General features: G+C 36.4%; 1 protein-coding gene across 1 annotated transcript in view; it reads left to right on the top strand.

The window, feature by feature from the left end:
• The window catches only part of LOC109064874 (protein NLRC5-like), a 203928-nt gene that overhangs the window by 176259 nt on the left and 11387 nt on the right, over positions 1-16282 (top strand). Inside the window, exons 14-16 of the mRNA XM_042748361.1 lie at positions 9972-10145; positions 10592-10762; positions 14173-14346. Coding sequence (XP_042604295.1) covers positions 9972-10145; positions 10592-10762; positions 14173-14346 — 519 coding nt within the window. The remainder of the gene's footprint in view (positions 1-9971; positions 10146-10591; positions 10763-14172; positions 14347-16282) is intronic.

The raw sequence follows: 16282 nt of genomic DNA, 5'->3' as shown, positions 1-16282 counted from the left end.
GCAACTGTTATTTAAGCCCTCTGCTTAAAAACAAGGGTATGGATCCTACTATTCTGACAAATTTTAGGCCCATCTCTAATTTGTCTTTCATTTCAAAAATTATTGAGAAATCAGTTCTTGATCAAATACAATCTTTTTATGGCTGAAAATTTGATCTTGAGGTTTTCCAATCTGGGTTTAGAAAACATCACTCTCTACTGAGACTGCACTGCTGAAAGTTTCAAATGATATACTGTTAACATGTGACTCAGGCAACTATGTGGTTTTACTCCTTTTAGATCTCACCGGCTGCATTTTGATACTGCTCACGATCATGCTGTACTTCTCGATCGACTGGAATATTGTGCCGCATTACTGGCAGTGCCCTGCAGTGGTTTTAGATCCTATCTGACAAATAGGACCTTTTCAGTGAAGTTAGGAGATCATACCTCAAGTAAAGCTGCGATAACCTGTGGAGTTCCTCAAGGATCAATTTTAGCGCCCTTTCTTTTCTCTCTCTATATGCTCCCTCTTGGCTCTATCTTCAGAAAGTATGGGCTATCGTTCCATTGCTATCTTGGGACGATACACAAGTTTATCTGCCTCTAAAAAGCGGAATGCACTGGATGGACTGAATGCACTATTGCTTGGTTTGAGTGATGTAAAGAAATGGTTGTCTCTAAACTTTTTTAAATTTCAATGAGAGCAAAAACAAATTGATTGTTTTTTAAACCCTCTGTTTCTGTGACTTCTACAATTCAAATTTGGGTGAGTTATCACCGTATGTTAAGCAACATGTAAAAAATTTGGGTGTTGTATTTGATGAGCAAATTAAATTTGATAGACAGATTAATACTGTGGTTAAATCTTCCTTTTTCCAACTCATGGCTTCTTGCTAAAAGTAAAATCTTTCCTATCTTTTAAAAACCTTGAAAAAGTGATACATGCTTTCATTACCTCCAGATTGGATTACTGTAACTCACTTATGCGCTGGGATTAGTCAAACAGCTCTTTCTCGTTTACAGCTGGTTCAGAGCGCCCAGCAGCAAGATTTCTGACCAGGTCTCGTAAAGCGGGATCATATCACTCCAGTTTTACAGTCTTTACACTGGCTGCCTGTGCAGCTATAGAGTTGATTTTTAAAATTGTATTAATCGTGTTTAAGTCACTACATGGTATGGCCTTCAGTATATATCTGAACTTTTAATTGAGCATGAGTGAAACAAGATCTCTCCGGTCTTCAAACCCAGAGACTATTGTTTACACCAAAAGGCGCAGGCTGAAGTCCAGAAGGCGATGCGTGGCGTTTTCATCCATCGCCCCAAGACTTTGGAATGAGTTGCCCTCTTCTATTCGGGATTTTAGTATTTTTTTGATCTTTTTTAAGTCACTACACGGTATGGCCCCTTCGTATATATCTGAACTTTTAATGAAGCACTGTGTTTTTACCATGATTTAAATTATTTTAAATGGCTGTGGTACTTTTAAATTTAATTTTTAACTTTTACTTTTATCTTTACTGTGCAAACGTGGTGTGTGTTTTATGTAAAGCACATTGGTCAACCATGTGTTGTGGAAATGGTGCTATATAAATAAAATTGACATTGACATGCCAGAACTCTGTATTTCTGTCATGACAACTCTCAGAGGGATTGACAAGGTAATGTACATGACAATGTCAATGTATTTGATCTTGGCAGAATAGATCTGCTACGCTGCTGCTGCTGCAGCAGAGAAAGTACCGAGACTTGCTACTGCCAATACATCCCCAACATGCTGCTGTGAGCATATAGGATATACTGCTGTGCCATGTGAACCGCATGTATTATCTATGTGTACCTGGGCTACCATGCTGACAGGCTTAATGGACTATGACTATGTGAGCCTTGGCTACATCACCAACTGGCTTAACTCTAGTGGCCTATGACTATGTGAGCCTGGGCTACCACACTGACTGGCTTAACAATGGTGGCCTATGACTATGTGTGCCTGGGCTACCACGTCGACTGGCTTAACTCTAAGTAGACGTGCACTATGTGTAATGACATAACAAAATGGATATATGTTGGACCCCAGGATCCACCTGAGCAAATATTGTAATTTAGTCATTTGATATCTGCTGTTATTTTCTACACTTCATCAGTCCCAGCGGTAGCGTAACAACTTGTTAATTCATGGTCGTGCAATGATGAGACGGATAGCATTGTCACGGTACCAACATTTCTGTATTCGGTACTAGAGCCCTACAGTTCAGTCCGGGCCCAATGGGCCCTGACTTTTTTACGCCCCTTTGGGCCGGGCTTCAGGCCAATTTTCACGCATAGTTCAGATGCAGGCCGGGACTGTTATAGGCTTCTATTTATTATTATGTTTTAGATATCTATCAATTAGTGATGAAAAACTTAAGAAATTGCCACGCTGGTGGAAACAACACGAGATCGTGCTACCGCGACTGTCAAGAGCGGCTCGACGGTGTTTACTGTCACTATAGGTGTTGTGTTTTTTGTGGTGTGTGTGGGTGAACAATTCTGCATGCAAATACACACAATAGGCTTAAGCTTGCTGCAAAGCACCGGCAAAAGTAATTACCATGAATCTGACAGGGGGACAAACAGTAAGGAGATATTTGAATTATTTACTAATAAATAGTGTTTTCTGCTTGTTGATCCTGACTCACCATCTCCACATTAGACACGCCTTTAGAGAGAAGTGCATCTTTACAAATTATGACTGTAATGAAAGAGTTTTTGTTTTTGATTTGTTTTATTTCGTTAAGTAGTCATTTAAAGCTTTCTATAGATATATTTATCATGCCTGTGAGGCATGTTATTGCTGAGTTTCGGTTCATTTTTGTAGGCTGATCCTTTTAAAGACAAGACGGCAGAAAGTGCATCATGTTTGTTTTCTTTATTTTATAAAAGCACAATGTTTTGTTGATATTGTGAGTGCACACAAATAAAAGTAGACTCTTTACTCTTACCTTTATGAGCAAAAATGACAGCATATCCACTGAAAAAAATGCAAGTGATCGCACTGGCGCCTCCATGTCCTGCAAAGCGTCTCCACACAAACTTGGATATAGCGCACATTTATCTAGGTTTAATGGTTAAACATTGTTATATGCTTGAACTGTTTTATATGCATAGATTTTATTTTAGGCAAGTCATGATGATTTGAGAAGGCTAAATTGTTCAAACATAGGCTCACTGTCTGCCGCTGGCCGTTTGGTCATTACTTTAAAAAAATGAAAACTTACATTTAATGAACAAAAAATTCTCCAAACATTTTTCTGAATTAACTTAATAAAAAAACGAAATTAAATATAATCACTTTGCTATTGCATACAAAACTGAACTATTTTGATTGCTGAAACAGTAGTATAAGCTGTTTAGGGAGTAGAGGAAAAAAAGACGGGCTTGGGCCGGTAATTCTGATAAGCTGTCGGACAGGGGCCAGGCTAGGGCCTGAGCGTCTCAGGCTAGGGCCTAAATTTGAGGCCCGTGCAGGGCTCTATTCTGTACCAATACCAGTGAAAATCCACGGTACCAAAGCATTAACACAAAAACATGCTAATTAAAAAACATAATTTTTATTAATAAAGTAAAAAATAAAATACAAAAATCAATGCAATTCTTTATACTTGTTTAGAATTGTGTTTCAAGTTTTTCCACAAGTAATAAAAGTACGGAAAAAAAGTAAACAAGTTTCACCCAAAAGTTTTTGTCATATTTATGCTGCTACCGAACTGTAAACTGTTGTCTGTTTTAGGGTTTGCTGGTGTGTTTCATGATCTTCCTCAGTCCGCAGCTGTAAAAGGAAAATATAATATACTTAAGTAAAGCAATGGGCTGAGTCTGACCAAATGCAACATTAGATCATTAACAACAGCTAAAATATAATTTTTAGTAAATAACAAACCTCAGCTTTTATAATAAATTTAGATAAGATTCCATATATTTTAAGTCAAGTGTATATCAAATACATGGAAACTGTGGTAGCCTATTGAAAACACTTTACAATAAGATTCCATTTGTAAGATAACATGACCTATCAATAAACAATAGTTATATAGCAATTATTTTTCTTAGTGTTAATTTCAAAATCGATAATCAGTTTGTGAGTTTGTGAGGGTATGAGGTTATTATTTTATTGGTTTGTGCAGAACCTGTGCAAGCACGGCTTTTAATGGTAGGCCTATGTTTTTTTTGTTTGTTGTTGTCTCATACTTTTAGATACACTGTTATTTGTAAATGCTACTGCTTATGTTAGCTTTTAATATACAGTTTTATCTTGATTGATGCTTTAATACAGCACGGCAACTGCACGTGCGTCCATGTTTAATGCTTCTCATAGCTATGTGAAAATAAATGTATAATTGGAACAGTTCGTTGTTGGAGCTGAGCTGAATGAGAGAGAGAGAGAGAGATGCAGAGCATGTTCAAAGTAGGGGGATGCGAGGAACAGTATTAAGAACCTCTGCTTTAGAACATTGATTTTGAAACTTGTGAATCAATTAGAATCGTTAGAAGACAGAATCATGATTCATATATGAATAGATTTTTATCTGCACCTCTAGTTCTCTCTTCTTTGAAAGATGATATCTCAGTTTGCACTAAACTTTCAGCTTTGTAACTTTGCAGATATTGTTTATGCTCAAACAGCAACATTACACACTAACTAACGTTAAAAAAGTGAAATCGCAATTGACCACCATCTGCGCACCTTTCGGATAGTGCATCAAGAACCAGGTTGACCGGGTACTCGGTAGCGAGTTGGTACACTAGAGATGGACAAAGTTAGCCATTGCCGATCCATGCCATTTACTTTCTGGTGTAGATAAAAGTTATCAGGGTTACAGTGCACAAAACTCCTGGGTGGACTGAGGTGTAGATAAACATTACCAGGGTTAGAGTGTAAAAGTTTTTTGTGTATTTTGTGTTTTAAAGAGCACAGCTAGAGCATACATCACAATGAGCACATTTCTCCGAACTAAACTACCCATAAAGCATTTCATTCAGGACAACATTAACCATAGATAGTGATCTTAAGCAATAACACTTCTTTACCGCAACACTGTCATTGATAGGAGTCACGATAAACCGCGCGTGCGATAAACACGTGCTTCTGATGTTGCGTGCAGACTGATCACGATGAAAACATTAAACTTAGAAAAAATGAACGTGAACATTGAGATTACGCCGATGTATATGGTGAACACCAGTTGAAATGCATACACAAGAATGCTTCATTTAACTTGTTTCATGTCCCTTACTATCGTTGTGTCCTCAGAACGATGACATATGCTCTAAACTAAGTTTTGTTTGGGCTGTGTATTGTTCTAATGCTGCTGTTGATGTGGTTGATTTTTTGCTGATGCATAGAATGCAAACTATGATGTACAGTTTGCACACTACACCTGTGTGACTTGTAAATGTCTCTGAGTTTTGTGACCGTTCTGTGCCCATCATCCGCTGTTTCCAGCACTTAATCAAGCCACTCTTCTTTAATACATGATGACGCTTTTATTTCACATGCCATTGCGCTTTCGTCGGCTCTCGAGTTGAGCTATTTCGTAGGCTACGACACCATTAAAATATTCGGTTTCAACAGCCACTCATTTGGCGCACATCATTCCCTTTCTATGAAAACTGTAAACCGTGATTCACCGGCTCTAACTCTATCGTGGATATCAACTCTATAGCGGTTTACCCGAGCATTGCAATTCATTCGCTGCGCATAAATAGCTTTCCCAACTCATTTATGCGTGTACGCGGCACATTATTTCTTCTCTTGCGGCAGCCGTGGAAGAGAGTCTTGCCAGACTCTTGCCTACAAGCTGCGCGCGCGCAGCTTAGAGGGAACATTGGCCTGATGAATAATCTGCATTACAAAAAGAAAAAAAAAATCTTTAAAGGTTATTTTTGTTTAAGTGTTTCTGGTATTTTCAGTGCTTTGTTATATGGAGCTGTTTGGTAGATCGCCAGATCAATCTAATTTGTAGTCTACTCCATAATTAAAATGCGGCAGACTTTAATGGACAGTAAAAAAAAAGGCAGAGCACCATATAACTCAAAACCAGTACTGTAACTTAATTTTGACACACGACTGAACAGAGGCAGAACACCGCAACTTAATTAGAGCATTCCACACATATTGAAAGAGTGGTAACTGGTGTTATACAGTGTTTTGCCTTGGCTTCTCTGGGGCTTTTCGAAGTTTCGGTTGAGACGACCCATCATTTTCTCAGAAAAACAACGAAATTGACTCAAGATACTTATGCACATAGTAAATGATGTCTTGAATGTCCCAAAAATATCAATAAGTTACGGTCTTTTGCCTTTGCATGGCAGTGTAGCCCTTAAAGGACAAACAAAGCGTGTTTCGTCACTATGTTGTTCTTGCGAATAAAACACTGACACATTGATGAACATGTAACAATAATATTCACAATAGCATATTGTTTTATTGAATAATAAAGTAAATATAATTCCTTAATTCATCTTTGTAAAGAAACCTCATTGCTGGCTACTCTCTGCATTCCCAGACTACGAAATCTTTGTCCTGTGTCACCACTGTAGCTTCTCTAAAGGAAGGGGTGAGTGGGGGACTGAGCCGTAGGGTTGCAATTCGCAACCTCACCTTTAAATGATGATTTCAGCTGTTCTGAAGTGTGCTGTGAACTGCTTCAGCAAACAAAAGCCAGGTATTTGAATATTGTGCAGTGAGAACATTGGCTGCCCCCCCGCGCTATACAATAGAGAAAAAACATACAGATGTAAATGTTTACTTCTATTAGATTGAGTCCCCATGCCAGATAATTAAGATCTAGCACCGGATGCCGAATCCTGTCAGAAAATATCAGTTTTGTCTGGTATCCGAACAACTCATCAGCTGGGTTGTCGATACCCAAAAGCTGTTAATATCAAGTCTTATCTGGCAGCCAAAACTAGTGTTTTGTCTGGTACCCAAAACTATATTAAGACAATTCCATGCAAATGTCAAAAAGTAAATAAATTCACTTTGTCTAAGCAGTGATGATTTTTGGATTTATAAGGGCTACATTTATGACATCAGGATGGTTCAACACTGTGTCATGTCCATAATGTTTTAAACATTGTTTATAGGGTGGCACAGTGGCTCAGTTGTTAGCACTGTTGTCTCACAGCAAGAAGGTCTCCGGTTTGAGTTTTTTGCATGGGTTTACGCCTGGTGTTCCAGTTTCCTCCCACAGCCCAAAGACATGTAGGTTAGGTCAACTGAAGATTCTAAATTGTACCCCCAAATTGTGTATAAGACAGACTTGTGTATAGATTAACTGGTTCTCACCATGAATATAGCCATACATGCTGTAATGGCTTTAAGAAGAAAATAAACAAACAAAACATTAAGTTTATATCATATATTAATTATTAATGCAATTAACTTGAAACTTTCTGGACAAAGCCAACTTATGGCCATTCTTATTATGATCAAAAACTAATCTCCATTCTTTGCTCTTTTCAACCACAATAATGAGTTACGGATGAAACTGTTATGGATGCTATATATTAAATCTTATACACATTTTTACCATGTTGCTGAAGAGTGATAGCCTACTGTGTAGGCTTTCTGCTGTCGTCTGTTTCAGGCCATATCATAACATTTTAGAAATTAATTTATTCTAATAACACTTTGGAAATTGCATTCTCAAAGAGAACATCGCAGAGATTTAGCCTAAGAATGCATTTGCTGTGTGGGTCAGAAATATGAAAAGGATGAATGTGGGGTAATGTAGGTTTGTGGTTATTTTTTTGTTTAATCTTTTTTTTTTTTTGTTTTTTTTGTGTGGCTTTTTTGGCTGTATGCGTTTGGATGGCAAGATTTTGTGTGTTTAGCACACATGCTGCTGAGTGTGTTGCACAAAAACCTTCTGTAAAGCCTTTATTTAATCATTTGAACAATGTGTCATTTAAATGACGTCTAAACAACATTGTGCTTTCAAAAACTTACAATTACTGTTGTATGCATATAGTGCACCAATATATATAAACTTTCATAAGAACTTTTTGTAAACAAGATCATAAACATAAGTAACATTACACTGCATGTAACTGCGTGTTTAAAAATGAATACAATTTTGTAACTCTAATCATTTTATTTCATAAAAGTGTTCTCAGAAAGGGCCAATTTCAGACAAAAGGGATAAAGAAACAAGAGAAGGCAAAGGGGAACAGTCTAAACAACAATGAGATTACAGTTTATGCTTTGCAGTGGTGTCTTGCATGAAGACTGCTGGAATTGTTCTGGGGTTTATCACTTACAGTCTCAGCAGTCATTCAAAAAGCAGTCCATCTCACTGGTGGAGTTTAGATTTGATATTTTGGGCCTTGATAGAGAGTTCACCTCCATCCAACTCCAGTTTTTGCAGAATTTCAAAAGTAAAACACAACTTTGTGAGGTACTGCAGGTTAAGAGCATAAATTAGACCGAACAACATTGATGTTGCTAAAGCCACGCTGTCAAGGTCCTGAAGCACTGCCACTCCCTCTAGCACAATTCCCACATAATGGGCTTTATTGTCTGCAGTGTCCTTTATCATGAAGATGCACATGGTGGTCTTCTCAATGGCACTCTGTAAAAGATTTTCTTCCATGTCCTAAAGATAGAAAACAAGATGAATATGTATTTAACACATGAACTAGAAATATGAGGGGTAGCTTTTTTGTATCTTACTAGGCAAGTCATAAAGACAGTGCTAATTAAAAGATGACCCCCTTTTAAGATGCACCTTTGGAAAAAGGCTTTTTAGTTTTTTTTTCCCCCAAAATTTATGGTAAATACTAGTAAAATGAACCAACATGTTGTGTTGAAAACACTTTATAGCATACCATAAAATAACCTTTATTGTAACAGTAATTTATATTAATTATGCTATCCATCTCAAAGTGAAAACTATGCAGCCTACCAAAATTTCATTAACAGTAGATGTGAAATCTTAATATTATAATCTAAAAACCTGCTTGAGAGAGCTTTTTGTGAGTTATGGGTTGAGGGTGGGGCTATCGAGTATTCGTTTACTTGATAAAAGAGGTCATTGTACTAAAAAAGAAACATACTGTATGTTTAACTTGATGTTTATTTGTCGGTAAATCAGTCAACTTTACATTGTTCCTCTCATAGACATACATTGATGCCACATTGAGCGCTCTTGCCCATTGCTGTGATATGACAAAGGCGACAACCCCTCCCCCCACCCATAAATGCAGAATATATTAAGGCTCATTATGGATTAGTTTTATATTGATTTAATATAAACATTTTATTAGTTAAATAATGGCTTAAATGAATGACTACTAGTAACTAGGAAAATCTTTAGTGGGAGGAAGCCCTATTAAATACCCTCTAGACATCTCGGACATTTCCATAGTCAGATAAATTCTGCTTTCAGAACTGTCACGTCTGTAACATTGATTTTTCCTCTGAAACACAAAAATAAAAAATAGAAATATTTATATTTTAAGTTTTGTGAATAGCCAACTCTTCTCTGTTCATCAGATATTCTTGCTTATGCTTTGTGCATTGTAAATCACAGAAAGTCTACAAAATATGTTGCCTCCCATAAACTCTGGTCTTTTTTGTCACGTCTGAAATGCATGTCTATTTCTCAAATCTGAAATATAAAAAATGTTTATAGACGGACACTTTACTGATGTCTGCACTCTATTTTTAGGGGTTTAGAAAAATATAAAGAGAGATGGTTCAATACATTCTGTTAGAATTTTTATTTCCCATTAACAGTCTTCTATTAGCCAAGAGTTGACTGAGTAAAGCCAGAGAAGAGCAGAAGCTTGACATTGACCTTTTGTTTGCCTCCATATTCAGTCAGTTTTTGCTTTGCAACTAACTTTAAATTTAATTGTACGAGGAAGAACATGTAATTCACTTTGTTTGTTAGAACATTTCTAGAATAACTGATTAATCATTTGAAGGTTACGTTTTCATTCCTATTCTAGACTTTCAAACTGCAGTATCACTGAAGAAGGTTATAAAGCTCTGGCTTCAGCTCTGAGATCAAACCCTTCACACCTGATAGAGCTGGATCTCACAGGAAATGATCCTGGACAATCAGGAGTGAAGGAGCTCAATGATTTACTACAGGATCCAAACTGTCAACTGAAGACACTGAGGTGAGTTAAATGATATGTTGGACAATTATTTATAAAAATGTTATGGGGCAGATGCTGTTATGGGACTATAAAGGCATGTTCACACCAAGAATGACAACTGTAACAATAACTTTATTAGCATCCAAAGCAATGGACAATAACAATATGTTTTTACTAAGCACACACTTCAGCTGCCGCTTTAAATGCTTGAGCTTTTTATAGTTGAGTATAATTTGATTGCCAGTGTTATTATCATTTAACAGTTGGATAATATCATTGAAAAAGAGATTCTTACAATTTATTTTCTCACCAATATTGTTATTATTGGGGTATGGAGACTCTCAATATATATTGAGAGCATGCTCGCTGTAGATTATTACAATTTGCTGCATCAAAGTTAAATTTTCACACTTTTCTCATTAGAATTGAGGACTGAATTGAATCCTGTTTCATCTTCTCTTTTTCAGGTTTTTGGGTCCTGCTGCAGATGAAGTCTGTCAGTATGTGACTGGAATTGTGGGTAAAAACCCGTTACTCCTGAGAGAGCTGAATCTGAGTGAACGTGAACTAGGAGACTCAAACATGCAACAGCTTGTTCCTCTACTGCAGGATAAACACTGTCAACTCAACACACTGACGTGAGTAGTTCACGTTTTTACATGTTGTGTGTTGGTCCATGTAAATTTTGCTAGTTAGTTTTTCAATTTAAAATTAAATAAGCTGAAATAAGAAAACTGTGCTATTAATTAGTTTTTCTTCTTTTTTTTTTTTTTTTTTTTTTTTTTTTTTTTTTTTTAAGGAAAACAAGAATTTTCCTTCATTTTTGTCATTAGATTCAATGGTAAAAATGAGGTTTGAATATTTAGTTTCCACAAGCGGGCGAGCATGAAAAGCCCCTTTCCACTGATCGGCCAACCAAAGATCAGCCTATGCCTTCATCAGTTCTTCTTCAACTCTGTGTAATAGTATAACAGTCTTCTGATGCATGAATGGATTTTTAAGGGTTTATTGCAACAATGTACAAACCCGATTCTAAAAAAGTTGGGACACTGTACAAATTGTGAACAAAAACAGAATGCAATGATGTGGAAGTTTCAAATTTCAATATTTTATTTAGAATACAACATAGATGACATATCAAATGTTTAAAAACTGAGAAAAATGTATCATTTTAAGGGGAAAAATAAGTTGATTTTTAATTTCATGGCATCAACACATCTCAAAAAAGTTGGGACAAGGCCATGTTTACCACTGTGTGGCATCCCCTCTTCTTTTTATATCAGACAAGTTGCTCAAGTTTAGGAATAGGAATGTTGTCACATTCTTGTCTAATACAGGCTTCTAGTTGCTCAACTGTCTTAAATCTTCTTTGTCGCATCTTCCTCTTTATGATGCCAAATGTTTCTATGCGGTGAAAGATCTGGACTGCAGGCTGGCCATTTTCAGTACCGGATCCTTCTTCTCACGCCCAGCCATGATGTTGTAATTGATGCAGTATGTGGTCTGGCATTGTCATGTTGGAAAATGCAAGGTCTTGCCTGAAAGAGACGACGTCTGGATGGGAGCATATGTTGTTCTGGCCTTTCCAGATATGTAAGCTGCCCATGCCACACTCATGCAACCCCATACCATCAGAGATGCAGGCTTCTGAACTGAGCGGTGATAACCACTTGGGTTGTCCTTGTCCTCTTTAGGATGACATGGCGTCCCAGTTTTCCAAAAAGAACTTCAAATTTTGATTCGTCTGACCAAAGAACAGTTTTCCACTTTGCCACAGTCCATTTTAAATGAGCCTCGGCCCAGAGAAAAAGCCAGTGCTTCTTTATCATGTTTAGATATGGCTTCTTTTTTGACCTATAGAGTTTTAGCCGGACAGCGTGAATGGCACAGTGGATTGTTGTTCACCAACAATGTTTTCTGGAAGTATTCTGAGCCCATGTTGTGATTTCCATTACAGTAGCATTCCTGTATGTAATACAGGGCCGTCTCTAAGGGCCTGGAAGATCCACCCGGGCATCCAGTATGGTTTTCCGGCCTTGAGCCCTTACGCCATTTCAGAGATTGTTCCAGATTCTCTGGAATCTTTTGGATGATATTATGCACTGTAAGATGATGATAACTTCAAACTCTTTGCAATTTTTTTCTCTGAAAACTCCTTTCTGATATTGCTCCACTATTTTTCACATCGCTATATCGGGGGGAATTGGTGATCCTCTGCCCATCTTGACTTCACAGGGAGACACTGCCACTCTGAGAGGCTTTTTTTTATGCCCAATCATGTTGGCTAATTGACCTAATAAGTTGCATATATTGAAGTCATTCAGCTGTTCCTTATATGTACGTTTAACTCTTTCAAGCTCTCTTATTGCTACCTGTCCTGACTTTTTGAAACGCAGCTCTGATGAAATCAAAACATGAGTTAAGGCTTGAAATGACATTTGAAGACATTCCTTCACTTTCAACATTTGGTGTCAGATATATTCTATTGTGAATATACTGTAAGTTTATGCAGGTTAAAGATGGTTCCAGACTCATTTAGACTCACACTGTTGTACAGTGTCCCAGCTTTTGGGACCGGGTTTGCACATGCAATACTTTCCATAATACCTCTCTCATTAAATAACCTAGGAATGAACCTAGGAATTCTTTGAAACAAACCATACACTATTACTCAGGTCAGAGCCTAACGTGACTCTTTTCTGTCTAATGGGTATGTGTGTTAGCCCTGCTCCTTAGACACACAGGCTGTAAAAAAAAAAAAAAAAATCATCAATCAATGCAAGTTAAAAAAAAAAAAAAAATCATCAATCTTTCCAAATGAAAATCAATTATAAGTATGTTGGAAAATTGTAAAATGAAAAAATCATATTAATATGCAAAAAATTTTATATCTGCATTTCATTGTTATAAGATTATGTTGTTCTATATAGTTACATTGATTATGAATTTTGTTTTTAAAATAAGAAATTAAATTGAAAAGCATATTCAGCTTTAAAATAAGCAAATATTATTCCAACAATAACATCTTTGAAAGGTTAACATTAGTGCTGTCAATCGATTAAAAAAAAAAGATTCAATCACACATTTTTTTATGAAATTAAATGTGGTAAATTGCACATTAATCTATTTATGTTATCATAATTTCACATTGAACCTCCAAATTAATGAAGAAACAACTTAAAGATGGTATATTTTAAATAAGGTTTAATGGCATCTTTTTACTTAGTAGCCTACGATTAATGAAGGCCAGTATCATTGTTACCAATAATGTTACTGATATCTCTATTAAATCAATTTTCCCTCAGTTTTAGCCAATAATTATAGCCTTTCAACATTACAATATAATTGAAAGCCATTATTTTTAACACTTAATAGGCTCTGAAAATTATGACAACTTTTAATTTAAGTGAACTTAAAACAGTCTTCACATAAATTACAAATTGTATATGTATGAATTATAAAATGAATGTTAATTAATCTTTATTCAAACTGCAAAAGTTAATCAGCGACTAGAGCAGTGGAGTGATTTCTCCATTTTCTTTTGTTCTTTGATTTACATCAATGACAGAGTTCATCGGGTTTCACTTTAAAAGCAGAGTTATCTCTTTAAAACCTGATGCACATGCGGCGGATCTGACACAAACATTCGCTTTTCTCCCAGTTGACAATCAACTTTGTCCAGTCCAGTGCTATTTCTCGCTAGAAGTTTAAACTAGAGTTGCGGATATCTCATAATCCCCTCACATGAGCGCGTCTTCCTTTTCTTTTTCGGCTGTGAAACAACGGCCCGGGCCAGTGTTGACACCTTGTGGACAAACTAATTAGAGCAAAAACAATTTGAGGCGTGTGTACGACTCTTCTCCCAGGCCGGATGAAGAAGATTGGCGCGCCGGATTAGGCCCGCAGGCCGCCAATTGAATAGCCCTGATATAAGAGTATTTGATATTTTCAGTATTTGGATTGGATTAAGACTGTCATTGTTGTTTATTAAAGAAGCTTTCTATATAAACTGAGGAATGTTTCCTGTCTTTGTTTTCTTTCTCTGCAGGCTGAATAATAACAGAATTACAGCAGAAGGTTGTGCTGCCCTGACTTCAGCATTTAATTCAAACCCTTCAAACCTAAAAGAGCTGTATCTGAGTGGAAATAAACTTGGAAACTCAGGAATGAAGAAGATCTGTTGTTTGTTGAAAAATCAACAATTCAGATTGGAGAAACTGAGGTATGTATGGTCTGTTTACACTGGCTGAGAATTTATTCTCATTTTCAGAGATTGTATTTTAATTTTAACACAATATAAAACAGGAAGTGGTTTGAGAGGAGGTTTCCAGTTGAGAGGAGATATCAAAAACATTAAAAAACACCTTGAACAACAGAGCCAGAGTTAAAGAGTATGTTTCTGTTATTGCCTACTAGCAGTGTTGTATTAACTTTTCCAATAAGCATGGCCGGATCTCCGGTGTGCCACGTCTGGCTGTGGAAAAAAATAATCCTACATTAAAAAAATAATAATAATTGTTGACTGATATCACGTTCGAGTCCATGAGTTCGCCTACCAATGGTATGAGAGGAGCACAGCTTTCACTCTCAACCAAACTAACATTACCAGCCAATCAGAATGTTTTGCTGTTATAAACACAAAACGCGCATAATAGTATTCAATTGCGGAGTCCCAGCCCCGATGAATGGAGAAGCGAGACAAAAATCGTGCATATTTACATATATAAAAGCTAATTATAATAAAGCTAATTATGAGCTTTGTAAACAGCTCAGAGTAATCATGTCATTTCCATAAGAACCATATGATTGCCAGAACAAAGTAACCTGGATTTTTGAAAAGGTCCTGTTCACACATGATCTATTAATGGTAACTTCCCGGTAATTTACCAGTGAAGACTGTATGTGTGAAAGGGGCTAAACTCTTCCTCTGTATATGCTGTGAATGTGAATTAACGTTCATCTGGAAAAACGGTGTGCATTATCTCACTAAAGAGACATAAATCATTTACTTTGACAACACAGGAGAATACAGCAAACTACGTCTAAATATGCCTGTACTGTACATCGCATTTCAAAATAAAAGTTTCTGAGTTTGCATGTGGCCAAATAATAAAATTTAATGGATTTAAACATCATTTTAAACATCATAACATCTAGAGTGACCAAACGTGCCATTTTCCCAGGACAGGTCCTAGCCAGGATTTATATATTGCTAAAATATCCACGTTTCGGCTTTATCAACTGTTTTCATACTTAATGAAGGTAATGATCGTTTGACCAATAACATGCAGACATATGTAATCAACCAATCGTGGTGCGTGAGACGGTGAGAAGGTGGCACCCTCTGCAGGTATTTGTTTTAATACATAATGTACTTAAGTTGGATAAAAGCGTCTGCTAAATGTCTAAATGTAAATGTAAGTTAGTTATGTTCATATTATGTACAGGCATATTACATTATGTATTTTAACAGTGTTGTTCAATACAATCATGTCATTTCTTGGTTTTGATTTTTTTTTTGTGATTTTTTTTGTTGCCTCATTGTTAGTTTATATATAATTATTTTAATAATTGTTAGTTTTTTTATTTTTGTTTTGTTTGTTTGAAAGTGAAAGTGACGTGACATACAGCCAAGTATGGTGACCCATACTCAGAATTCGTGCTCTGCAGTTAACCCATCCAAAGTGCACACACACAGCAGTGAACACACACACACACAGGGTGAACACACACCGAGAGCAGTGGGCAGCCATTTATGCTTTCTGCGGCACCGGGGAGCAGTTGGGGGGTTGATTGCCTTTGCTCAAAGGCACCTTGCATTGTCATGTATGTTGCGCGGCCCGAGACTTCAATCCCACAACCTTAGGGTTAGGAGTCAAACTTTCTAACCATTAGGCTACGACTTCCCCACAAACTAAAAAATATATATGATTTTACAATTTTGTAAAAAATATGTGTATTTTTTTTTTTTTATAATATTATTTTTTTTTAGAGCTATAGATTAGTTAAAATATTTCTAAATACAACTGCATTTTTTTTATTTTTTATTTAAGACACATATTTTGTCATTGAAAATTTCTTAAAAATAGTATTAAAATATTGTCACATTCTAGTGAACCAAGTATCTGTATTTTGTTTCATTTACAGTGTACTGTCAC

The sequence above is a fragment of the Cyprinus carpio genome, chromosome B21 (genome assembly GCF_018340385.1).
Source record: "Cyprinus carpio isolate SPL01 chromosome B21, ASM1834038v1, whole genome shotgun sequence".
NCBI classification, from domain to species: Eukaryota; Metazoa; Chordata; class Actinopteri; order Cypriniformes; family Cyprinidae; genus Cyprinus; species Cyprinus carpio.
Note: the sequence above shows the minus strand (reverse complement) of the source record. Positions and strands in the feature narration are given on the sequence as shown.